The 27,233-nt window shown below is 45.3% G+C and overlaps 1 protein-coding gene across 1 annotated transcript; it reads left to right on the top strand.

The window, feature by feature from the left end:
* Positions 1-1,854: 1,854 nt before the first annotated feature.
* Positions 1,855-26,556, top strand: LOC120066575 (receptor-type tyrosine-protein phosphatase eta-like). Its single transcript, XM_039018001.1, has 26 exons — positions 1,855-1,960; positions 2,177-2,449; positions 2,803-3,069; positions 3,232-3,495; positions 4,157-4,417; positions 4,636-4,890; positions 5,211-5,477; positions 5,638-5,904; positions 12,994-13,257; positions 13,476-13,748; positions 13,914-14,180; positions 14,455-14,597; positions 14,691-14,844; positions 15,784-15,933; positions 16,184-16,394; positions 16,530-16,651; positions 16,808-16,895; positions 17,154-17,198; positions 20,588-20,675; positions 20,822-20,912; positions 21,178-21,251; positions 23,195-23,329; positions 24,760-24,876; positions 25,383-25,543; positions 26,086-26,221; positions 26,385-26,556. The coding sequence occupies exons 1-26, from the start codon at positions 1,855-1,857 to the stop codon at positions 26,541-26,543; spliced, it is 4,638 nt and encodes a 1,545-aa protein (XP_038873929.1). The 3' UTR covers positions 26,544-26,556.
* The last annotated feature ends 677 nt before the right edge of the window (positions 26,557-27,233 follow it).

The following is a 27,233-nucleotide window of genomic DNA, read 5'->3' on the forward strand; positions in this document are numbered from 1 at the left end:
GCATTGGTCAGGGAGGTGACCAAGAACCCGATTGTCACTCTGACAGCGCTCCAAAGTTCCTCTGTGAAGATGGGAGAACCTTCCAGAATGACAACCAACCTGCAGCACTCCACCAATCAGGCCTTTATGCTAGAGTGGCCAGACGGAAGCCACTCCTCGGTAATAGGCACATGACAGCCTGCTTGGAGTTTGCCAAAAGGCACCTAAAGGACTCAGACCATGAGAAACAAGATTATCTGGTCTGATGAAACCTACATTGAACTCTATGGCGTGAAAGGCAAGCGTCACGTCTGGAGGAAACCTGGCACCGTCCCTACGTTGAAGCATGGTGGTGGCAGTTTAATGCTGTGGGGATGTTTTTCAGCAGCAGGGACTGGGAGACTAGACAGGGTGGAGGGAAAGATGAACGGAGCAAAGTACAGAGATCCTTGATGAAAACCTACTCCAGAGCGCTCAGGACCTCAGACTGGGGCGAAGGTTCACCTTCCAACAGGACAACGACCCTAAGCACACAGCCAAGACAACACAGGAGTGGCCAAGACAACTGTCTGAATGTCCTTGAGTGGCCCAGCCAGAGGCCAGACTTGAACTCGATCGAACATTTCTGGAGAGACCTGAACATAGCTGTGCAGTGACGCTCCCCATCCAACCTGACAGAGCTTGAGTGGATCTGCAGAGAACAATGGGAGAAACTCTCAACCTGTTTTCACTTTGTCATTATGGGGTATTGTGTGTAGATTGGGGGGGGGGGGACAATTGAATCCATTTAATAATAAGGCTGTAATGTAACAAAATGTGGAAAAAGTCAAGGGGTCTGAATACTTTCCAAATGCACTGTACGCAGGCCTTCTTCAATGTAAAATATAAACGGTTCACCTGTAAAATGTGACTCTATATTTTAAACTATGCTGCCTATGGGATTGCAAAACTTGAAATACATATTACCTATCTATTTACTAGACTACTAGGCCCAATTAAATGAGAGCTGCTCATGGTACTTTGTTGTATAGCTTCTTCGGGAATATGAACCCATCACGGCCAGAAACCGGAATATATTCTGCAATGGTTATGAAAATAAAACCGGAATTTATTCTGCAATGGTTATGAAAATAAAACCGGAATTTATTCTGCAATGGTTATGAAAATAAAACTGGAATTTATTCTGCAATGGTTATGAAAATAAAACCGGAATTTATTCTGCAATGGTTATGAAAATAAAACCGGAATTTATTCTGCAATGGTTATGAAAATAAAACTGGAATTTATTCTGCAATGGTTATGAAAATAAAACCGGAAAAAGATTCGTATGTCTAGTTATTTTATATTAGAAAAATTTGAGAAAAGATTTTCGCTCACAACTGGCTGAATTCTTGTTTATATGTTTTCCAGTTTTTTTATAAGCTTTTCATCATACTCCATTTGCACAAAATACTTACTTGCCAGTTTGCAATACAATATTTCAACAACTCGCAAATGTGCGTACACATGGTCTAAAGTTTGCAGGGAGGTGAGCACATTCTCACGTGAAGTGACATTTTTATGAATGCCAACTTTTGCATGAAAACTGGTGCACGCACATTTTGGGGTATATTTTGGACGTATTCACGGTTTTTAAATGAGGCCCCTTGGATGTTTGTCTTTTCTATACTGTCTATATTTCCGTCATTGAAATGAAACCTTTTCGATTGTGTCATGACAGACCCTAAACAACCTGGGAACATTGTGGCTACGGGATCAGGGACCAGTCAGCTGAATGTAACCTGGACCTTGCCTGGAGGGAGCGTGGACCAATACAATGTGAACATCTCTAATTCTGCTTTAAACTATACATCCAGCCAAACCACACAGACCACAATGGCCAGCTTCACTGGGCTACAGTCAGGGAGGGTCTATGAGGTCACAGTGACTGCTGTAGCTGGACAATTCCGTAACCAGTCTGCTACGGGCCAGTTAGCCACTGGTAAGTCATGGCCAATGGTGGCTATACTATGCATTTACTGTAGAGGTTCTGAAGGCTTCGTAGTAGTTTGTAGTTTCTGAGAGTTTGTATGAGAGAGTGTGAGAAGGTTCTCTCTGTGTTTGTCCTGAAAGAAAAGCAAATGTACTTTGTGTGTGTTTGTGTGAATGTGGATTTGTGTTTGCAACTTTACTAACATCTCTTATTTCTCCACTACAGTACCCAACCCACCTGGACCCCTCAACATTACAGAGAGGACAACCAGCTCCCTCTCTGTCCAATGGAAAACTCCTGGTCTAATGACTGGTGCGCCGGGCATCTCCTATAACATTAGCTACCATTCCACTGGGACTGGAGCAAGCGGCCAGTCTACCTCTAGTCTCAGACATAACCTGCTCTCTTTGTCCTCTGGAACGCTCTACACCATCACAGTGATAACCGTGGGACCACAGGATCTGGGAAGCGCCCCTGTTAATACATCTGGATATACTTGTACGTACACTTGTAACAACTATATAGTGTGCTTGGGGTGACATTTTTGACAATGTGAAAATGTTGCAGAAGTCTTCTGAGTTCTTTCTAATACTATGCACGGTTGATGCATGGTCCTGTATGGATCAGTTGGTAGAGCATGGCGCTTGCACTGCTAGCGTTGTGGGTTAGATTCCCGGAGCCACCCATACATAAAATATACGCACGCACGACTGTAAGTCGCTTTGGATAAAAGCATCTGCTAAATGGCTATTATTTATATTATATATTCTTTGAAATACATCAGGTTAAATGCCTTACCAAATTTCATATCCTAGTAAGATCATCGATTAAGGTTTATTTTTTTCTCCTAGTGCCAAAACCAGTGGTGAGCCTCACAGCGAGCCCGTTGTCCACCTCCTCAGTGAAGCTACGGTGGACTGACCCTGTGGATGTTAAGTCCTACTACTCCTACAGAGTCCAGTACAGCAACGCTACAGGCCCTGTTGGAGAGAAAACAGTCAATACAAGCTTCGCGGACGTCCCTGGCCTAGAACCTGGGACTGGCTATACCTTCACTGTTACAACAGTAGCAGCAGCGGGAAGCGACGGAATTTCAGAACACACGTTCAGCTACACAAGTAAGCTAGTATTCTAAACTTCCAAAGGTATTTGTAGATTAATCCAAGAGTAATGCAAACTGCAGTTACTCTTGTGTAGTTAAGGGGTTTATAACACCGTCTGCTAAATGATCCTGTGTTATGGATCATATTAATACAATATCTCGCCTCTTTGCCGTTCAGAGCCCAAGGCGGTCAGTAACCTCGTGGTCGAGGATCTGAACACAACCGCTATCAAGCTTTCCTGGTCCCAACAGGACGACCACAAACCCACCTACTCCTATCTGGTGACCGTCTCCAAGAGGGGTTCTATGGTTGCGAATGTGTCAACCACGGTCGAGAGCTACACCTTCACCCATCTCCAGCCTGGGGACAGTTACACCTTCTCTGTGGTGACGGTCGTCCAGGGGGTTAAGTCTGACTCAGTAGAGACGTCTAGCTACACAAGTACGGTTCAAAAGACCCCCCCCCCCATCTCTTTCTCACTCACTTTCCCTTTTTTACATAGCAAAGTTGATTTAATCTAAGACGGCTGACAATGCATATTTCACACCTAAACCAAATTAAAGACTCATTTACATAATAAACATTTACCAGACTTTTAAGATCTATATATCTCTAGTCTAAAATGTGAAATGTTAAAGGTCCAATGCAGCTGTTTTTATCTCAATATCAAATCATTTCTGGGTAACAATTAAGTACCTTATGCTGACTGTTTCAAAATGGTCAAAATTGTAAAAAATTTACAAAAATTGCCTCTAAGCAAAGAGCAAGTTCTCAAGCAAGAATTTTGCTAGGACTGTCTGGGAGTGGTCTGAGTGGGGAGGGGAAAACAGAGGTTTGGAACTGTCTTTCTTATTGGTCTATTAACTAATTTACCACCTGGTGATGTCACCAGGTAGGCCAAAACTACATCTCACAAAAACAGGCAGATTTTTCTGGCGGTATTTTCAAACAGCTCTTACACAAAAAGGGCATTATCATAATCTTCACAATATCACAGTATTATTCCAACCTCAGTGTGGAAATATATATAAAACACAGGGAAATCAAGTTTTTGAATGCACTAGGCCTTTAATGTAATTTTTTTGTTGTATATACCATTTAGAACCTGGGGTGGTGACGAACATCGCCACAACAGGAACAACCACCACAATGAATGTGACCTGGGATGCCCCTGTGGGACAGGTGGACTCCTACACCGTCACAATCTACAACGACAACGTGATGGAAAACAGCCACACCATTTCCAATGACTCTCTAGAATTAGTGTTCCAAAACCTGAAACCAGGGAAAGTCTATGTTGTCAGAGTGGTCACCAACAGTGGACCGCTCACTGAGGCATCACTGAATGTTACAAATGCAACGTGTAAGTCAGTCAATGCTTTAATAAAGTCCAACTTTCCAGCTGTATTCCATTTGTTTCGTTGCTGCTGTAAAGATAATTACATATTTGTCTGAAGAGCATGTACAATTACAGAGACATGCTCATAATCTAGAATGGATTGTTCTCTAATGTCATCACATGCCTTTGTCACTCCACCTGCAATATCCTGCATAACTAAAGTCTCCCTGGTTTGTTCCCAGATCCCAACCCTCCCGGAACCCAGATGGTGGAGGACCAGACCACTGGTTCCATCAACATCAGCTGGGCCCGGCCCCTGGACATGAACCTGGGTCAGTACCGGTTCTCTGTGTTCTACCTGGGCCAGCATAACCTGACAGAACACAACTGGATCCTCCTGGAGAACCTCCAGTCTGGAACACTCTACAACATCACTGTGGTAACCGTAGGGCCGTTGGACTACCAGAGCACAGCGGTGACGACAGCCAACTATACCAGTGAGTGACTACTGAACACACACATTTACACTGCATCTACACATGCATGCACCTGCAGCACATGGGGATGTGTGAAACGCACTCCTCAGCCTAAAGTGTCCCCACTTGCCCCGCCGAATAGCTAGCTTTTTGGTGGCGCCAACGGGTAAGACGCTTCAGGAGGGCGGTCGCGTGTGCTAGCAAGGCAGATGTCCAGGGTTAGAGACTCATGTGAGACGAATCAGGAGGAAGTGGAACTCGCTAAGCAAGCAGCGTGATGTCCGTTACACACACTCGCATGTACGCACACACAAATGATCTTTGTTGTTCGTTTGTTCCAGGGCCCCACTCTGTGAGCGGGTTGACAGAGGCAGGAATCACCCCTACCGATGTGACTCTAGTCTGGAATCAGCCGGAGAACAAAGATGGCTACTCCTTCAAGGTGGAGGTAACCTACCCCAACGGGTCCCTTTTCATCTCAGTCACTGTCAACAACACCAAAAGAATTGTCACCGGACTACAGTCGGGGAGCAACTACACCTTTACCGTGACAACGCTCACAGAGGACGGCACCATGGCAACCCCTGTGAAAGTGTTCTATTACACAAGTATGTTCCCATGGCAATAACAATTCTCAGTTTCATTTTAAGAGTTATTTATCTTTCTAATTTGGTGTTAGTAAGAGTACACATTTGGGACCAGCATATGTTGAACAGTATTCCCCCTCTTTGTATTACTCAATTCAAACCTAAGACCCTTTGTTTCCAGGACCATATCCCATTAGTGGGTTGTTGGCGCCTACAGTAAACGCAACTGGTGTACGTCTGACCTGGACCAAGCCACCTCAGTACCAGAGTGGTTACACATACCGTATCCAGACCGAGGGGTGCGTGTCTACTCCCACAAACCACACAGTGACAGGAGAGGAAGCCGTCATTCCAGAACTCACACCAGGAACCAATTGCACCTTCCGTGTTTCCGTCAAGGCACAGGACGGTATAGAGGGAGGCACCGTCTCAATCTTTCAGTACACAGGTGAGACCTGCTTTCTTTTCACCTACAGTCAGGTCAAAAATAATTGGCGCCCTTGATAAAGATGAGCAAAAAAGTATAAAATAAATAATAATACTGAGCTATATTGTATGCTCAAAGAGATCAAATCAAATCAAATTGTATTTGTCACATACACATGGTTAGCAGATGTTAATGCGAGTGTAGCGAAATGCTTGTGCTTCTAGTTCCGACAATGCAGTAATAACCAACAAGTAATCTAACCTAACAATTCCACAACTACTACCTTATACACACAAGTGTAAAGGGATAAAGAATATGTACATAAAGATATATGAATGAGTGATGGTACAGAACGGCATAGGCAAGATGCAGTAGATGGTATAGAGTACAGTATATACATATGAGATGAGTAATGTAGGGTATGTAAACATAAAGTGGCATAGTTTAAAGTGGCTAGTGATACATGTATTACATAAAGATGGCAAGATGCAGTAGATGATATAGAGTACAGTATATACATATACATATGAGATGAGTAATGTAGGGTATGTAAACATTATATTAAGTGGCATTGTTTAAAGTGGCTAGTGGTACATTTTTACATAATTCCCATCAATTCCCATTATTAAAGTGGCTGGAGTTGAGTCAGTATGTTGGCAGCGGCCGCTAAATGTTAGTGGTGGCTGTTTAACAGTCTGATGGCCTTGAGATAGAAGCTGTTTTTCAGTCTCTCGGTCCCTGCTTTGATGCACCTGTACTGACCTCGCCTTCTGGATGATAGCGGGGTGAACAGGCAGTGGCTTGGGTGGTTGTTGTCCTTGATGATCTTTGTGGCCTTCCTGTGACATCGGGTGGTGTAGGTGTCCTGGAGGGCAGGTAGTTTGCCCCCGGTGATGCGTTGTGCAGACCTCACTAGCCTCTGGAGAGCCTTACGGTTGTGGGCGGAGCAGTTGCCGTACCAGGCGGTGATACAGCCCGACAGGATGCTCTCGATTGTGCATCTGTAGAAGTTTGTGAGTGCTTTTGGTGACAAGCCGAATTTCTTCAGCCTCCTGAGGTTGAAGAGGCGCTGCTGCGCCTTCTTCACAACACTGTCTGTGTGGGTGGACCAATTCAGTTTGTCCGTGATGTGTACACCGAGGAACTTAAAACTTTCCACCTTCTCCACTACTGTCCCGTCGATGTGGATAGGGGGGTGCTCCCTCTGCTGTTTCCTGAAGTCCACAATCATCTCCTTTGTTTTGTTGACGTTGAGTGTGAGGTTATTTTCCTGACACCACACTCCGAGGGCCCTCACCTCCTCCCTGTAGGCCGTCTCGTCGTTGTTGGTAATCAAGCCTACCACTGTAGTGTCATCCGCAAACTTGATGATTGAGTTGGAGGCGTGCATGGCCACGCAGTCGTGGGTGAACAGGGAGTACAGGAGAGGGCTCAGAACGCACCCTTGTGGGGCCCCAGTGTTGAGGATCAGCGGGGTGGAGATGTTGTTACCTACCCTCACCACCTGGGGGCGGCCCGTCAGGAAGTCCAGGACCCAGTTGCACAGGGCGGGGTCGAGACCCAGGGTCTCGAGCTTGATGACGAGTTTGGAGGGTACTATGGTGTTAAATGCTGAGCTGTAGTCGATGAACAGCATTCTCACATAGGTATTCCTCTTGTCCAGATGGGTTAGGGCAGTGTGCAGTGTGGTTGCGATTGCGTCGTCTGTGGACCTATTGGGTCGGTAAGCAAATTGGAGTGGGTCTAGGGTGTCCGGTAGGGTGGAGGTGATATGGTCCTTGACTAGTCTCTCAAAGCACTTCATGATGACGGAAGTGAGTGCTACGGGGCGGTAGTCGTTTAGCTCAGTTACCTTAGCTTTCTTGGGAACAGGAACAATGGTGGCCCTCTTGAAGCATGTGGGAACAGCAGACTGGGATAAGGATTGATTGAATATGTCCTTAAACACACCAGCCAGCTGGTCTGCGCATGCTCTGAGGATGCGGCTGGGAATGCCGTCTGGGCCTGCAGCCTTGCGAGGGTTAACACGTTTAAATGTTTTACTCACCTCGGCTGCAGTGAAGGAGAGCCCGCAGGTTTTGGTAGCGGGCCGTGTCAGTGGCACTGTATTGTCCTCAAAGCGAGCAAAAAAGTTATTTAGTCTGTCTGGGAGCAAGACATCCTGGTCCGCGACGGGGCTGGTTTTCTTTTTGTAATCCGTGATTGACTGTAGACCCTGCCACATACCTCTTGTGTCTGAGCTGTTGAATTGCGACTCTACTTTGTCTCTATACTGGCACTTAGCTTGTTTGATTGCCTTGCGAGAGATGCGAGGGAAATTGAAATTATATTATTTTATACTAATACAATTGCTTAGAGAAAGTAATATTTTTATTTCTCAAAAAGATGGGTGTCAATTATTGGCAACCCTAAATTGTAATGTCTGCTTCCAACTCACACTCTCATACACAAAGATCACCTGAACGCAGCTCACTCTCCAGCCCACTTTCCAGCTCACACTCTCAAACACATAGATCCCCTGAACGCAGCTCATTCTCCAGATCCCAATCACCTGAATTCTGATCACCTGTTCACACACCTGTATGTCATTATCACACACTCTTTAGTTCAGTTCTTTGCACCCCATCATTGTGTGGTATTGTTTGTTTTGTGACACACTTCTATTCGGAGCGCTGCTTTTCCTGCAATTTACTCCTCCTGTGTCTGATAGTCTTTGCCTGCCTCACTAACGATGCATATTCCCTGCCTATACTTTAGCCTATTACCTGATCTCCTGGATGACGTTACTAGCCTTTTCCCTGCCTGTACTGTTGCCTTTTTGGACCCCCTGTGTATGACCGTCTGCCTGCCCCTGAACCCAGCTACCTGCCTCCCCCTGTGGTCCTTTACAATAAACACCTGCTGCGCCCTTCGCTTGAAACCAGCTCTCTGTCTCCCATCGTGTTCATTACATAAATATTCTAATAAATCAAATCAAACTACATTAAATCTGCATGGCTTCCTGTTTCACTGGGGTATAAAAATTAGGTAATACGCATGTAAAATCCCCTTGTCATCCATAGGAAAAGGCAAACGGCTCACAAATGAAAAGGACAAGTGGTTGTTGACCTTCATAAATCAGGCAATGGGTACAAGAAAATCGCAAAAAATATATATATATGTACCACTTACCACTATTAGGGCAACAATTAATTAGTTTAAAACCACTGGAACAGTGAAAAACACGACTGGTATTGGACACAAGTCTATCTTGTCCTTATGCACAGTGAGGAAGATGGTTTGGGAGGCAAAGAAAAATCTAAGGGCCAAAGTTGGAGAATTACAGAACTTGGTCACATCTTTGGGTCTCCAAGTCTCCAAATCTACAATTAGACACCACCTCCATTACAAAAGGCTATTTGGAGGGGTTGCCAGACAAGAGAGCAAGCAACAAATGTAAACGGCATTGGCATTTGGTTTGGAACCGGTGCTATGGTCAGAGGAGATGAAAAAAGAGCTCTTTGGCCACGCACACCAGTGGTGGGTTTGTCCTCGAAAGGAGGATGTATATACAGAAAATAACCTCATACCTACTGTAAAATATGGTGGTGTATCTTTGATGTTATTGGCAGGTTTTGCTTCCACTGGCCCTGGGGCCCTTGTTAATGTCAACGGCATCACGTACTCTACCAAGTAACAGAACATTTTAGCTAAATACCTGGTTGCCTTTGCCAGAAAGCTGAAACTTGGCCGTAAGTGGATCTTTCAGCAAGACAATAACCCCAAGCCCACATCAAAATCCACAAAGAAATGGTTAATTGACAACAAAATCAACATTTTGCAGTTTCCGGACATGAACCCTATTGAAAACCTGTGGTTTGAATTGAACCGAAGAATATCAAGGACCTGTAAAGATTCTGTATGGAGGAACGGTCTAAGATTCCTCCCAATGTGTTCTCCAATCTCATTAAACATTTTAGAAATATGCTCAGTGCTGTTATCCTCGCAAGGGGATGGTGCCAGAGTATTGAAAACTATCTTAGAAATATTTTTTATTACTTAAAAAAAGTAGCCCCTCCATAAAAACATTACTGTGACAACAGTGCCCCTTCAGCCATTGCCGGAGCCCCCTGTGCCCGTAAGTAGTTGTTGGTAGCGGAGTCGAGGGAACAAAAAGGGTTGTACACGACCATGCTATTATCCGGTTCGTATGAACCCCGAAATGAGCTGTCTGTCTCCAGCTAAACGCTTTTCATTCCTGGGAATTATATTCAATATACGAATCGCCCATGTCTGTTACCACAGAAGGGGCCTGTTTTTCAGAGCAGCCTGTCCCATTCCCAGCTAGGTGACAAGGTGCTTTTTCGCCAGTACCTATGGCTGGTCGGTAGAGTAGTGACGCTCATGCGCGGTGTCACCCTGGATCAATCGAGCAGTGACGTCGGGGGTACAATTTGTCGTGCATCCCCCACGCTTCTGCAGCATCCTCACGTCGACTGTTTCCCAGGCCTCAGTGGCCGTTTTGAGAGAGGAAAGGGATGGGACTTTGCGTCTCATTCTAGTTCTACGTGTCCTCAGCAAGCACCTCAGATTCGACAAATTATGAATTCTCACGAGCCGCCGGCTATTAGAGCCGATTGGCTGGTGGCAGCAGAGTCTAGGGAGCAAGCAGTGTTACACACATCCATGCTACTGTCCCGTATTCAGTCTCTAGGCTTCATAAGAAACCAGAAAAAACAGCTGTCTCACTCCATCTCAGCTCATTCCATTTATGGGTCTTTAACTAGCTATCCCCACTTAAGGTGTTCGGGTTCCAGCTCTGCTGAGCCTAATTTCGTCTGTGCTTACTGGAGACAATGGCTTCTGGGATGGAAGTCATTCTCCTGGGGCTATTGTCGATGCGGCCCTTCCAGCGCTGAGTGCTAGCCAATCACCTGGACGCATCTCGCGGCTTAAGCCGGTCGCTTCGGGCGTCCCTGTCAGGCCTATTGGCCCTGGCCCAGTGGTGGGACCCTCTGCTATTGTTAGGGGCTCCCATGGGCTGAGTTGTAGCCCACAAAAGGGGGCAGGGGCGCTGTATGAAGGCAACTCGATTCGGGGGTATGGACAGTGGTGTGGAGCGCACTGCATATCAGTTACCTGGAGCTCCTAACGGTGTATCTGGTGCTCAGGCGCTCTCCCCTGCTTTTGTCGGGCACATGCTCTCGTATCGAGCGATACATAACCCCGGTTGAATCAACTCTGGTGCAGATCTTTTATCCAGGTGTGGCCCTCTCTCTCAGGAGTGGAGGCTACACCCAGGAGTGGAGGCTATACCTCTGGGCTTGGCCCCAGAGAGGTCCAATCTGACGGCTAGAGGTTTACCTCTGAACTTGATTGCTACTATTCAGTCCACAAGGGTGCCATCCACGAGAGGGCTGCATGCGTATAAGTGACAGGCGTTTGAGCTTTGGTGCCAAAATAAAGGAATTGTTCCTTTTCAGAGTTCTCTGGAGGGCCTTTCTATTGTTCCTTTTCAGTTCTCTGGAGGGCCTTTCTATTGTTCCTTTTCAGAGTTCTCTGGAGGGCCTTTCTATTGTTCCTTTTCAGAGTTCTCTGGAGGTCCTTTCTATTGTTCCTTTTCAGAGTTCTCTGGAGAGCCTTTCTATTGTTCCTTTTCAGAGTTCTCTGGAGGTCCTTTCTATTGTTCCTTTTCAGAGTTCTCTGGAGGTCCTTTCTATTGTTCCTTTTCAGAGTTCTCTGGAGGGCCTTTCTATTGTTCCTTTTCAGAGTTCTCTGGAGGTCCTTTCTATTGTTCCTTTTCAGAGTTCTCTGGAGGGCCTTTCTATTGTTCCTTTTCAGAGTTCTCTGGAGGTCCTTTCTATTGTTCCTTTTCAGAGTTCTCTGGAGGTCCTTTCTATTGTTCCTTTTCAGAGTTCTCTGGAGGACCTTTCTATTGTTCCTTTTCAGAGTTCTCTGGAGGTCCTTTCTATTGTTCCTTTTCAGAGTTCTCTGGAGGACCTTTCTATTGTTCCTACTGGAGCTTTTTGAGCAGGGTGCTTCATTCTCCACTTTGAAAGTGTACTATTTCAGCGGGTCATGTGGGAATTGATAGCGCTGGTCCAGAGGCTCATCCCCTGGCGGTGCGGTTCCGACAGGTCTCCAAACCTATTGCGCCCACTTGGGATTTAGCTTTGGTTTTGGATGCTCTGTGTTAGTCCCCCTTTGACCCACTGGAGTCTGTGGATCTGAAGATCTTCTCCTACAAGACATCCTTGCTCATGGCTTTGGCCTCGGCTAAACGCGTTGGGGTTTACACATTATCCATACACCCTTCCTGTACTCATTTCACCCCTGGCAACTCAAAGGTGACGTTACGTCTGAATGCGGCCTTTGCCCCGAGAGTCATGGTTTTGTCCTTAGCGTTCGAGGTATTTCCCTTTCCGCCTCCTGCTTTTGCTTCGGAAGAGCAACAGAGGTTACATGCCCTCTTTCCAGTATGAGCTTTACACACGTACCTTGGGCGGACCCAGGATTTCCGGTGACCAACTTTTTGTCTGTTTTGCTAATCCAGCTTGCGGCAGGGTGCTTTCTAAACAGCATCTCTCCCACTCAATTGTGGAAGCTATCTCCCTGGCATATAGTAGCAAGGCGCAAGGGTTACCTAGCGGTGTACTCACCCACTCCACCAGGCGTCTGGCATTGTCTTGGGTGTTATTAAAGGGTTGATAGGCAGCGCGCAATGTGCGCAATACCCAGACTACCGCATCTTGCGGGGTGGTATCCGTTGGAGGCGGCTTGGGGCGGGATTTTAGTTCTCCATAGTTATGTTGTACCGTTTGGCTATAACTACTGTTCCCTAAAGGTGGGAAACGGTTCTCGGCTAGGTAAAGAGAGGTACTGAATTAAAGGAATGAATCCGGGCCTCAGGGTTCTCACCTGTGGAAGGTGGGGCTTCCAGCAAGGCGCAGATTTCATTGGCCTTGTCAGACTCCCCATAGTTGTGTTGTATCTCATTTCCCTCTTCCAGGGAGTAGTAGTTACAGTCATAATGTTAAGTTTTTCTAGAATCTATATCCCTTTGTATCTTCCCTCGTTCTCCCCTCCCCCTCCTCCTTTCTAACCTCACCCCCATCTCTGTTCCTCTACCAGAGCCTGAGTCTGTCCAGCCATCCATCTCCAACAACGGTAGCACCAATACCATGGTGGTGAGCTGGGCGGCACCACCAGGGAATGTGGGGCAGTATGTGGTCCATCTGAACAGCACTGACCAGGTCTTTACCCCCATATGGCTGAACTCCAACCAGCAGACACACACCTTCAGATACCTGTCAGCTGGGAGAGAGTACACAGCCGTGGTGACCACTATCAGTGGTCCCTTCAATGAAACATCAGGACCTGTAACTACAGCAACTCGTGAGTATAAGGGAGGAGCCGGGGGGGGGGGCAGAGTTCTACTTACAGTAGCATGCCTCCTCTGTCTGTTCGAGTTCATTCATTTGTTGTAGCTAAGACGAAGAACAATGTTTATTTCGCACGAGTCCAGAGTTAGCTTTCAAGATACTTGCAAGGACATTCAATTCACGGATGTTTTTTACAACTCAATATAAATTGCTGTCAATTGTCTCTCTCAGAACCCAACCCGCCTGGGCCCATCGTGATCTTGGAGAAGACTACTAGTTCCGTCACTGTGGAGTGGGGTGAAGCTCCTCTGATGGCCAACACCACCTTCAGTTACCTGGTGAAGTACCTGTCGACGCAGCTAGACAACAAGACGGTCACTACTACAAACACAAGTCAAACACTGCCCAGCCTGTCCTCTGGAACACCCTACAATATGTCTGTGGTTACAGTGGGAGTGCTAGGCTTCCACAGTGAGGAGGTCTGGAGCAGTTTGGTCACAACCAGTGAGTGTCAACACGCACACGCACATACACACGCGAGCATGCGCACACGCACGATCATTTCCGAAACACAAGCACCCAAACACAACCCCCGAGACATTTGCTTTCTGTGTTCATAATTATTGTTCTACTAACCACCTCTATGCCGTCTTTGATTGAATTCCCAAGGACCAGAGAGTGTCCAGTCACTGAGTGCAGTGACAGCCGAGGTGAACCTAACATTGACCTGGTCAAAGCCTGTAGGTCACAAACCAGGCTACAGCTACAGAGTGACCTGGACCAACTCCACTGGGTTAATCATCAGTAATAGAACCACAGCTATGGAAAACCTGCCCGTCAATGGATTGGTCCCTGGGAGTCCGTATAACTTCACCGTAACAACACAGACAGATGACGGAACAGAGGGAGCTCCAGTCTCAACCTCCAGCTGCACCAGTAAGATCATAGCATGTTTTCACATGTAGACTACCATACGGTACCACCAGTGTGGGATGCGTTAAGAGTGCATATAGGGATTGATAAAGGATGTACTACCGTTACTAGCATCTACAGACACTGATCCAGATAGGGATACTATTTTATATGTCATTTTTGAACTAAGTTTTGATCTCTTTTAAATCGTATTTTTCAGCCATGGTCTGCACATTTTCTGGTAATAAAATCACAACTGAAATCTGGGAACCTCTTTCTCTCCCTCACTGTGCCATAGATGCCAGCCCTGTGTCCAACTTGAAGTGTGCCTCTCCTAATGACCCCAACGCCAAGCTGAATCTGTCCTGGACCAAACCCAAAGGACTGCACCAGGGCTTTCAGATCACTGCTAAGGAAACCATCCAACTGCCTCAGGGCCAGGTGCGGCTACACAATGCATTTCTCAAACAGTACAGTAAATATTCTAAATATAAATAAACAATTATTGATTGACTGATTGATTGATTGGTTTAGGTACACAATAAGACAATTGGTGACTGTAACCCAGCCTGTGGTCACACAGTCCCTGACCTGAAGCACTATACAGACTACACCCTGACCGTGACCACTCTGGGCTGTGGGAAAACCAGCACCGTCCAAAGCCTCACCTGCAAGACTGGCATTACTGGTATGTGACAGAAACATAGTTCAATTACAATGTAGGCGCAAATTTGATGGAATATGATTGAACAACTTAACTACCCTCACAATTTGAAAATGTACAGTATGCTTTTCACACAATTACATTGACAATATTAAAAACGTTATGTGTTGTACGTGGATTTTCTTTACCTAGACAATATGTGTTGCCCATGTACAGATGTAGGATCTTAAATTTGAGCCAGTTTTCTACGGACGGAAAATAATCCTGCAGCAACAGGAAATGTGAATTGTGTAGATTATAATGAATGAACATTTTTGTCAGGTAATGGACTCTACAAGGTATCCAACGTGTTCCACAGGGATGCTGGCCCATGTTGACTCTAATGCTTCCCACAGTTGTGTCAAGTTGGCTGGATGTCCATTGACCATTTTTGACACACACGGGAAACTGTTGCGTGTGAATAACCCAGCAGCATTGCAGTTCTTGACACAAACTGCTGCGCATGGCACCTACTACCATACTCCGTTCAAAGGCACTTCAATCTTTTGTCTTGCCTATTCACCCTCTGAATGGAACACATACACAATCCATGTCTCATTTGTTTCAAGGCTTAGAAATCCAAAAAGCTAGCTAGAAATCCTTAAATCCTGTCTCCTCTGCTTCATCTACACGGATTAAAGTGGATTTAACAAGTGACATCAATAAGGGGTCATAGCTTTCCCCTGGATTCACCTGTTCAGTCTATGTCATGGACAGAGCATGTTTTGTATACTCAGTGTATACTTCAAGTTTAAAATGTTCTGCATTGCAGGAAAGTTCTCCGGCAAGAGGGTGATCAAATGAAGATCCTACATCTGTATTGAAGTAATATGTAAGCTCGTGAACACAATGCTTTCAGGATGTAAGTAGAAATACTGTAAGAATTTATGTCCCATTTCTTCCTCCTCTCTTCCATTTCTCCAGTCCCTTCTATCCCAGCTGACGTTGAGTCCCTAGTCAGTGTCACAGCGAAGGATCACAACTCCTTCTCTGTACAGCTGACTCCCAGCCTCCTGGACAGCACCAATGGACCAATCAAACACTACGGCGTGTTGGTGACCTCAGACATCAACAGTGGGTCCCCTTCATTCTCCTATTGGTTAAGATTGGTTTATGATTGATTTGTAGATTGGCCAGTTTTGGTTTTGGGTATAAAAAAGACATGCAAGTATAGACTTGGATTACTTTAACTGAGAGAATTCTGAGTCAACATCTTCACGATGATTTATCTCAAAATATTTTGTGTCTTTGTCCAAACAATTTGACTACATTTTCTTAATTGGTGATCTTTACCGTACTCATGTGTGCAGTGTTTTACTTGCAGATGTAGATCAGTCTAACTCGTCGCAGTACTTAGTGAAGACTTATCAGGACTGGGAAGCAGGCTCTACTACTGCATACCTGGCTACGGTCAAAGACAACATTAACAACAGCCGGAGGAGGAAACGTGCAGGAAACATTGACATTTACATAGGGGATAAAACCTCATGGAAGGGCTATACCAATGGCCAACTGAAGGCCAAACGAGAGTACAGGTATGAACACAACACAGGCAATATGTGTGATGAGTGGAAGGGATGGAACTACAATTCAGCTTGCGTTAATCAACTACTGATGTAAACTATGAGCTAAAATGTCAAATGTTTTACATTTTTCTTTTGTCTTCACAGTTATGCCATTGTTTTATTCACTGAAATGGTGGTAGAGCAGAATGGGCTTCTGAACGTCGGTTCGTCACTCGTCGTGATAACTCTGTTTAACTCAAATTCATTGTACCTCCCTCAGGACCCAGGTAGCTATTGCACTTTTACACTGTGTTAACTGTTTAAACCACAGCTATGAGCTGTTATGAGTCCTTCTAGCAAGTCTTACAATGATAAAAGGCACGATGGATGTCTTCGTAATATATTGCGTTCACAAGGCGTTCTCTTTGGTCATTCTTATGTAGTGGTCACCAGTGTGGCTGTCGGGGCAACGCTTGGAGTTTTTGCCATCCTCGTCATCATTACTGCCGGCTTCATCATCTACTGGAGGAGGTGAGAGATCGTCATCGTAATATATGCCATTTAGCAGACTCTTTTATTCAAAGCGACTTAATGTCATGCACACATACATTTGACTTATGGGTGGCCTCGGGAGTCGAACCCACAATCCTGGTGTTGCAAGCGCCATGCTCTACCAACTGATCCATACAGGATCTTCATCATCGTGTTCATCATCACTCGATAATTTCGATGAGTTTTTGAAACTCTTTTGGATGGTCATATGATTTTTGTATGCCTTTGTTTTTACAGACAAAACAAGAAGGACTCTTCAGACATCCAGATTCACTCTATGAGGTTATTGTGATGATCCTTCACTTGTTTCTGATCCATCTCAGTTTGAAATTGAATGCATTTTTTCCCAGAGCTAAAGTGTGAGTATCGACTCTTATGGTAACCTATTAGGAGACTTCAAATCAGTATTTGTCACGTGCGCCGATTGCAACAAGTGTAGACCTTATCGTGAAATGCTTACTTACAAGCCCTTAACCAACAGTGCAGTTCAAGAAGAGTGAAGAAAATATTTACCAAATAAACAAAAGTAAAAAATAATAAAAAGGAACACAATAACATAACAATAGCGAGGCTATATACAGGGGTAGTGTGCGGGGGTACAGGTTAGAGGTCATTTGCACATGTAGGTAGGGGTGAAGTGACTATGCATAGATAATAGCAGCGAGTGGCAGCAGTGTACAAAACAAATGGAGGGGGGGGGGGGGGGGGGGGGGTGTCAATGTAATAGTCCGGTGGCCATTTAATTAATTGTTCAGCAGTCTTATGGCTTGGGGGTAGAAGCTGTTAAGGAGCCTTTTAGTCCTAGACTTGGTGCTCCAGTACCGCTTGCCGTGTGGTAGCAGAGAAAACAGTCTATGACTTGGGTGACTGGAGTCTCTGACAATGTTATGGGCTGTCCTCTGACACCGCCTATTATATAGGTCCTGGATTGCAGGAAGCTTGGCCCCAGTGATGTACTGGCCCGTACGCACTATCCTCTGTAGCGCCTTATGGTCAGATGCCGAGCAGTTGCCATACCAGGAGGTGATGCAACCGGTCAGGATGCTCTCGATGGTGCAGCTGTAAAACTTTTTTAGGATCTGGGGACCCATGCCAAGTCTTTTCAGTCTTCTGAGGGGGAAAAGGTGTTGTTGTGCCCTCTTCACGACTGTCTTGGTGTGTTTGGACCATGATAGATCGTTGGTGATGTGGACACCAAGGAACTTGAAACTCTCAACCTGCTCCACTACAGCCCCGTTGATGTTATTGGGGGCATGTTCGGCCCTCCTTTTCCTGTAGTCCACGATCAGCTCCTTTGTCTTACTCACATTGAGGGAGAGGTTGTTGTCCCTATAGGCTGTCTCGTTGTCAGTGATCAGGCCCGCCACTGTAGTGTTGTCAGCAAACTTAATGATGGTGTTGGAGTCGTGTTTGGCCACTCAGTCGTGGGAGAACAGGGAGTACAGGACAGGTACACACCCCTGAGGGGACCAGGGTTGAGGATCAGCGTGGCAGATGTGTTGTTGCCTACCCTTACCACCTGGGGGTGGCCCATCAGGAAGTCCAGGATCCAGTTGCAGAGGGATGTGTTTAGTCCCAGGGTCCTTAGCTTAGTGATGAGCTTCGTTGGTGTTGAACGCTGAGCTGTAGTCAATGAACAGCATTCTCACATAGGTGTTCCTTTTTTCCAGGTGGAAAAGGGCAGTGTGGAGTGCGTTTGAGATTGCGTCATCTGTGGATCTATTGGGGCAGTATGCGAATTGGAGTGGGTCTAGGGTATCCGGGAGGATGCTGTAGATGTGAGCCATGACCAGCCTTTCAAAGCACTTCATGGCTACCGATGTGAGTGATACGGCGCTGTAATCATTTAGGCAGGTTACCTTCCCTTCCTTGGGATCAGAGACTATGGTGGTCTGCTTGAAACATGTAGTTATTAGAGACTCAGTCTGATTTTGATTACACGTCCTGGTAATCCATCTGGCCCCGCGCCTTTGTGAATGTTGACCTGTTTAAAGGTCTTGCTCTCATCGGCTACCGAGAGCGTTATCAAACACTGTCATCCAGAACAGCTGGTGCTCTCGTGCATGCTTTAGTGTTGCTTGCCTTGAAGCGAGCATAAAAGTCATTTAGCTCGTCTGGTAGGCTCGCGTCACTGGGCAGCCCGCGTCTGGGTATCCCTTTGTAGTCTGAAATAGTTTTCAAGCCCTGCCACATCCGACGAGCGTCAGAGCCGGTGTAGTAGGATAACATTTTTATCCTGTATTGACGCTTTGCTTGTTTGATGGTTCGTCTGAGGGCAAAGCGGGATTTCTTATAGGCATCCTGATTAGTGTACCGCTCCTTGAAAGCGGCAGCTCTAGCCTTAAGCTCGATGCGGATGTTGCCTGTAATCCATGGCTTCTGGTTGGGATATGTACGTACGGTCACTGTTGGGACGACGTTGTCGATGCACTTATTGATGAAGCCGATGACTGAGGTGGTATACTCCTCAATGCCATTTGATAAATCCCGGAACATATTCCAGTCTGTGCTAGGAAAACAGTCCTGTAGCGTAGCATCTGCGTCATCTGACCACTTTCGTATTGAGCGAGTCACTGGTACTTCCTGCTTTAGTTTTTGCTTGCAAGCAGGAATAAGGAGGATAGAATTATGGTCAGATTTTCCAAATAGAGGGTGGGGGAGAGCTTTGTATGCATGTCTGTGTGTGGAGTAAAGGTGGTATAGAGTTTTTCTTTCCTCTGGTTGCACATGTGACATGCTGGTAAAAATATGGTAAAACTGATTTAAGTTTGCCTGCATTAATGTCCCCGGCCACTAGGAGCACCGCTTCTGGGTGAGCATTTTCTTGTTTGCTTATGGCCTGATAGAGTTAGTTGAGTGCGGTCTTAGTGCCAGCATCAGTCTGTGGTGGTAAATAGACGGCTACGAATAATACAGATGAGAACTCTCTTGGTAGATAGTGTGGTCTACAGTTTATCATAAGGTACTCTTCCTCAGGTGAATAATAACTTGAGACTTCTATAATATTAGATATTGCGCACCAGCTGTTAATACAAAAAGACACACACCACCACTCCTCGTCTTACCAGACATGGCTTCGCTGTTCTGCCGGTGCATGGAAAATCTCTCCAGTTCTATATTATCCATGTCGTTGTTCAGCCAAACCTCGTTGAAACATAAGATATTACAGTTCTTAATGTCCTGTTGGTAGTATAATCGTAATCGTTTTTTTCCTATGATTGCATGTTAGCAAGTAGAATTGATGGCAGTGGGAGTTTACTCGCTCGCCTACGGATTCTCAAAAGTCTGCGCCCTCTTTTCCTATGTCTTTTCTTCACGCAAATGACGGGGATCTGGGCCTGTTCTCAGGAGAGCAGTATAACTTTCTCGAAAAGCTTCTTCCAGTTCGTGGCGAGTAATCCCATTTCTGATGTCCAGAAGTTATTTTCCGTTATAGGAGATGGCAGCAGCAACATTATCTACAAAATAATTGAAAAAAATAAGTTACAAACAACGCAAAAAAATTTACGAAATAGCACAATTGGTTACAGGCATGTAAAATGTCAGCCATCTTCTTCGGCGCCATCTTAACAACTTGACACATTGAATGATGCAACATGTAGAGTTGCACACCGTTTCTTGGTGTCACTCGTATTTGTGTTAATGCTTGTCTCCTGTGTCTCTATTAGCAGAACCGTTGTTGTGAGGGTGGAGGACTATGAGGCTTATTACAAGAAGCAGAGAGCAGACTCCAACTGTGGTTTCGCTGAGGAGTTTGAGGTAAAATATAAATCTATTTATTCGTTCATACACATATTTTGGATGTTCCATCGGGCATCAGTTGATGTTCTGTATTCTGTAAATATGCATGTGTTTCTTTGTAAGCAACTCGTTCCTGGTTGCCTAATGTCTCCCTCTCCCTCTAGGACCTGAAGCTAGTGGGAACAGCCCAAGCAAAAACCAGCGCTTTGGCCATGGAGAACAAGTCTAAGAACCGCTACAACAATGTGCTTCCCTGTGAGTCAACCATGACCCCTGACCCCTGTCTCCATAACAACGACCCCTGTCCCCCTGCCACTGCTTACCATAGCTACCATAGCTTATCCTCCATCTTCATTTCCATACAGACTAACTCCTTTGTTTATTCAATAGCTTAGCTGTTTATTCAAGCAAGCATTTACACTAGAGTGGTTGGGCGCATGATGCTTTGTCTCTGGGCATAGTGACAGGAATTCTCTTTCAGTTCTATCAATCCTCATTGCTCCTCTTTCCCACATCCCAGATGATTCCTCTAGAGTGAAACTGTCCATCCATGGAAGTCCATTTGACGACTACATCAATTCTAACTACATCCCGGTGCGTACTGACCCATCATCATCACCGCTATCATAATCAGCTTTCTCTGACCCTCTCTGATTCAGCTCTGCTCTGGGCTTATTTCACAAAGCAGGATCGATATAGCTAGATACAGTGGCTTGCAAAAGTAATCACCCCCTTGGCATTTTTCCTATTTCGTTGCCTTACAACCTGGAATTTAAATAGATTTTTTGGGGGGTTTGTATCATTTGATTTACACAACATTCCTACCACTTTTAAGATGCAAAATATGTTTTTATTGTGAAACAAACAAGAAATAACACAAAAAAACTGAAAACTTGAGCGTGCATAAGTATTCACCCCCCCCCCCCCCCCAAAGTCAATACTTTGTCGAGCCACCTTTTGCAGCAATTACAGCTGCAAGTCTCTTGGGGTATGTCTCTATAAGCTTGGCACACCTAGCCACTGGGATTTTTGCCCATTCTTCAAGGCAAAACTGCTTCAGCTCCTTCAAGTTGGATGGGTTCCGCTGGTGTACAGCAATCTTTAAGTCATACCACAGATTCTCAATTGGATTGAGGTCTGAGCTTTGACTAGACCATTCCAAGACATTTAAATGTTTCCCCTTAAACCACTCGAGTGGTGCTTTAGCAGTGTGCTTCGGGTCATTGTCCTGCTGGAAGGTGAACCTCCGTCCCAGTCTCAAATCTCTGGAAGAGTGAAACAGGTTTCCCTCAAGAATTTCCTTGTATTTAGCGCCATCCATCATTCCTTAAATTCTGACCAGTTTCCCAGTCCCTGCCGATGAAAAACATCACCACATCATGATGCTTCCACCACCATGCTTCACTGTGGGGATGAGGTTCTCGGGGTGATGAGCAGTGTTGATTTGCGCCAGACATAGCGTTTTTCTTGATGGCCAAAAAGCTCAATTTTAGTCTCATCTGACCAGAGTACCTTCTTCCATATGTTTGGGGAGTCTCCCACATGCCTTTTGGCGAACACCAAACGAGTTTGCTTATTTTTTTCTTTAAGCAATTACTTTTTTCTGGCCACTCTTCCGTAAAGCCCAACTCTGTGGAATGTACTTTAAGTGTACTTAAAGTGGTCCTATGGACAGATACTCCAATCTCCGGTGTGGAGCTTTGCAGCTCCTTCAGGGTTATCTTTGGTCTCTTTGTTGCCTCTCTGATTAATGCCCTCCTTGCCTGGTCCGTGAGATTTGGTGGGCGGCCCTCTCTTGGCAGGTTTGTTGTGGTGCCAAATTCTTTCCATTTTTTAATAATGGATTTAATGGTGCTCCGTGGAATGTTCAAAGTTTCTGATATTTTTTATAACCCAACCCTGATCTGTACTTCTCCATAACTTTGTCCGTGACCTGTTTGGAGAGCTCCTTGGTCTTCATGGTGCTGCTTGCTTGGTGGTGCCCCTTGCTTATTGGTGTTGCAGACTCTGGGGCTGTTCGGAACTGGTGTATATATACTGAGATCATGTGACACTTAGATTGCACACAGATGGACTTTATTTAACTAATTATGTGACTTCTGAAGGTAATTGGTTGCATCAGATCTTATTGAGGGGCTTCATAGCAAAGGGGATGAATACATATGCACGCACCACTTTTCCGTTTTTTTTGGAAAATATATCTTTTCTAAACAAGTAATTTTTTTCATTTCACTTCACTAATTTGGCCTATTTTGTGTATGTTCATTACATGAAATCCAAATAAAAATCAATTTAAATTACAGGTTGTAATGCAACAAAATAGGAAAAATGCCAAGGGGGATGAATACTTTTGCAAGTAACTTATATTAACACTCAGATATAAGTCTTTATTTTCAGGTTATAGAAGTATTTCATCTCTTATATCACATCCGTCTCACATTACCAGGATACACAGAGTTTAATTAAAATATGTACGAAAGTTCGATAGTGCTTGTTGTAGATGCTTACGTTCTGGGTCAATATGTTCCCACTGCCAGGGTTACAACTCCAGGAAGGAGTTTATTGCGGCCCAGGGTCCTTTGCCCGGCACTGTCAACGAGTTCTGGAGGATGATCTGGGAGAAGAATGTCCAGACTCTGGTCATGCTGACACGCTGTAACGAACAGGGACGAGTGAGTACACACACACACGCTTACGCGTGCACATGCACACACATTTAGTGTATTGGAAAGGGGATGTAACCAGCCAAGCTGCGTCTGTCTGCAGAATATATAGTCATCTACTCCAATGCTCCTTCTCTGGTTCAGGTTGTTGAAGCGCTCCAGACTGCCTTTTAGTCACTGTAGACCTCTCTATATGGTGTCAAGCTAGTCTTGAATGCACCAAAAATGTAATTCAGGCATTCCACCATAGCCGGATCTCAGCCAGAGAAGGTTAGCCCCTTCACGTCTGGGGGCACATCCATTTAAAAGGTGTCACCCTACAAATACGTTGGTATATACTGTAGTTAGACCAGAAGCTGTCTACAAAGTTCACAAGGATAATCTTGTGAGGAAGCTTAAACTGACAACTACATTGGTACTGTATGTGTTCATATACAACCTATGGTTCTAATGATGAACAGAGCCTTAAGATGCTTTTGGGAAATCGGGCTCAGATCGGCTCGATGTCGTGTTGCTGTGTTGATTGTAATGTACGTTTTATACTTTGTAATGTTGTACTGACTGCTGCTGCCTTCTCGGACAGGTATGGTGTCTCAATGGGAATTTCCTGGTTGAATAAAAACAAATCTAACACACACACACACACACACACACACACACACACACACACACACACACACACACACACACACACACACACACACACACACACACACACACACACACACACACACACACACACACACACACACACACACACACACGACAGCACACTACCAGTTTCAGGGCCGGATCGGTCACGACGCCAGTCGTCAAGCACAAGCTAGGACGGTGACCAAAATGAAAATATTTACACAGAAATTGCAAAAGGCATGCCCAAACAAGAGTATTTACACTAACAAACACTGGCAGGCCACCAGTCCGAAAGGCTAACCTGTCCACCTCTCTCTCACTAAGTGCCTAACCCACACACCTGTGCAATCATCAATTATCAAGGGCTGCTTTCAGTACGGAAAAAAAATGTGTGGAACGTTCAATTAAATGGAAACTGTACTGAACAACTAGATGAAAAACGGAGAGCATTGTCGTCTTCTTCAAAATTGGGATGCCTATGGTTAGTAAATGGCTTTAAGCAATATCACTATCATCTAGTGACCACAACAAATGAATGACACACACAATTTGGTTTAGGACTCGCAGGAAGAGGTAAATCACCAGTATTAGTGTTGCGCTTTTTTCAAACACAAAAGAAGAAGAAAATGTACTACTTTAAAATGGGGATAGCCTCAATGGCACAGGCGCCTCAATGGCACAGATACAAAGATGAGTCCTCTATCTAACTCTATGGAAAGAAGTCCTGACCCACATGTCCTCACACTAAGCTACCACAATTCATAACAGCACACCTGTCTCTCACCCACCCACCTCTCTCCGCTAAGGTCAAATGTGAGGAATACTATCCATCTGAGACCAAGCACTTTGAGAATATCACCGTGACAACCACCTCTGAGATCCCCCTAGAAGACTGGACCATCAGGGACTTTGACATAAAAAATGTAAGTTGCTGTGATAACAGAGGAGGCTGGTGCGAAGAGCTATATGAGGACAGGCTCCTTGTTATGGCTGGAATGGAATGAATGGAACGGTATCAAACACATCAAACATATGGAAACCACATGTTCGACTCCGTTCCATTCATTCCCGAGTGGCGCAGCAGTCTAAGGCACTGCATCTCCGTGCTAGAGGTGTCACTACAGTCCCTAGTTTGATTTCCAGACTGTATCACATCCAGCCGTAATTGCGAGTCCCATAGGGCGGCGCACAATTGGCCCAGCGTCGTCCAGGTCTGGCCGGTGTAGATCGTCATTGTAAATAAGAATTTGTTCTTAACTGACTTGCCTAGCTGTCAATGTACAAATGTTTTTTGAAAGGAATTTTAGCAGATGTCTTCTGATTCAACTACGACTCTGTTAACCGGATCCTGCAAGGGGTCCTTCATTACATGTCATGCATTCCTTAGTGCTTATCGGTAAGTGTCCCTGTGTTTGTGATTGGCTGACAGGTGAAGACGGTTGAGACACGCTCAGTACGTCACTTCCACTTCACAGCTTGGCCAGACCACGGCGTCCCCGAGACCACCGAGCTGCTCATCAACTTCAGACACCTGGTTCGAGAACACATGGACCAGTACTCACGCCACTCCCCCACCGTCGTCCACTGCAGGTACACACACACAGACACAGACACACACACACACACACACACACACACACACACACACACACACACACACACACACACACACACACACACAGACACAGACACAGACACACACACACACACACACACACACAGACACAGACACACACACACACACACACACACACACACACACACACACAGACACACACACACACACACACACAAACAATGTGTGTATCTTAGTTAACTTCAAGCATTATTCGTTTAAGTCAATTAACATTAGTTCTCTCTCCCTCTTGCTCTCTCGATCTCTCTCCTCTCTCTCTCCTTTCTCTCCCTCTTGCTCTCTCTCCTCTTTCTTCCTCTTGCTCACTCTCTCTCTCTCTCTCTCTCTCTCTCTCTCTCTCTCTCTCTCTCTCTCTCTCTCTCTCTTGCTCTCTCTCTCTCTCTGTCTTTCTGTCTCTCTCTCTCCTCTCTCTCTCTGTCTCTCTCTCTCTGTCTCTCTCTCTGTCTCTCTGTCTCTCTCTCTCTCTCTCTCTCTGTCTCTCTCTCTCTCCACTCAGTGCGGGTGTGGGCCGTACAGGCACCTTCATAGCCATCGACCGGCTGATCTTCCAGATAGAGAGGGAGAGTATGGTGGACGTGTACGGCACCATCCACGACCTGCGCATGCACCGGCCCCTCATGGTGCAGACAGAGGTCAGTCACTGCCGACACTGGTCTACATTTCAGCATGTTTCTGGGTTTATTACAGAAGTTATGCTACGGGTGCTTATGTGGTCACTAGGTGAAAATGTTTTGACATCTGAACGGTCAAGTTTGCTTCATCCTAATTGTAGTACATTGTGTTATTGTCTTACAGGAGCAGTATGTGTTCCTAAACCAGTGTGCCATGGACATCATCCGATCCAGAACTGGAACCAACGTGGATTTAATCTACCAGAACACGGCTGCGCTCACCATCTACGAGAACGTAGAACCCAGGAAGGATCCATCTAAGAATGGCTACCACAACGCGTAGAGGCCTCTGGTCCACTCATTCCTCTCTCTATTCCTCCCCAGTCTTCCTCCACTCCCCTCCTCCAGTATCAGCCAGACACGGCCTGTAGAGACGAGCTTAGGAAAGGGAAAGTCTTTTTTTCATAGACTCTCACTGTATTTATTGATCTAGTTTTTTGTAGTATTTATTTGGTCAACATGTTGTGGAAGTAGGAAAAATAACAAGGGATGTAACTGTTCAGAGGAACAGACGCACAATTTTCATCCAAAGACCAACAATGGAATGTACATACAATTATATTTTAGAGATGTAATTCTTATATTTCCATATTTTTATATTGCTGATACTTTGAATGTCTGCCTGCTCTCTTGTTGTGATTGTTGTAGTATTGCCAATATGTTAAGAATACTTGCTCAGGTAATATATGTGAAAGGATGTGTGGTTATACTGTGTGAGATGTAAATGAATACAAAGATATATATGGACTGTATATTAATATCAAATTAAATGCAGATCTCGTGTATTGTTAAATGGGCCCAATGTTGTGGTTGCCATATATCTCCATCTTTAGGTAGGGATTAGCACCCAACATAACAATTATCCAACAATTTAAAAAAAACTACAAAACAAAAACTCTCCTCTCTTCTGTGCCTTGATGTGCCCTCCCGAGAGTTTCCACTAGGTGGCGCAATTATATTGTTCTTTATGTAC

This window comes from Salvelinus namaycush, chromosome 21, assembly GCF_016432855.1.
Source record: "Salvelinus namaycush isolate Seneca chromosome 21, SaNama_1.0, whole genome shotgun sequence".
In the NCBI taxonomy this organism is placed as follows: Eukaryota; Metazoa; Chordata; class Actinopteri; order Salmoniformes; family Salmonidae; genus Salvelinus; species Salvelinus namaycush.

Excerpts from the sequence above, each read along its gene's own strand:
- LOC120066575 (XM_039018001.1), top strand. The coding sequence starts at position 1,855 with ATGGCCAGCTTCACTGGGCTACAGTCAGGGAGGGTCTATGAGGTCACA. Across the intron at positions 2,450-2,802 it reads TAATACATCTGGATATACTT|TGCCAAAACCAGTGGTGAGC; the intron begins GTACGTACACTT and ends TTTTTCTCCTAG. Across the intron at positions 5,478-5,637 it reads GAAAGTGTTCTATTACACAA|GACCATATCCCATTAGTGGG; the intron begins GTATGTTCCCAT and ends CTTTGTTTCCAG.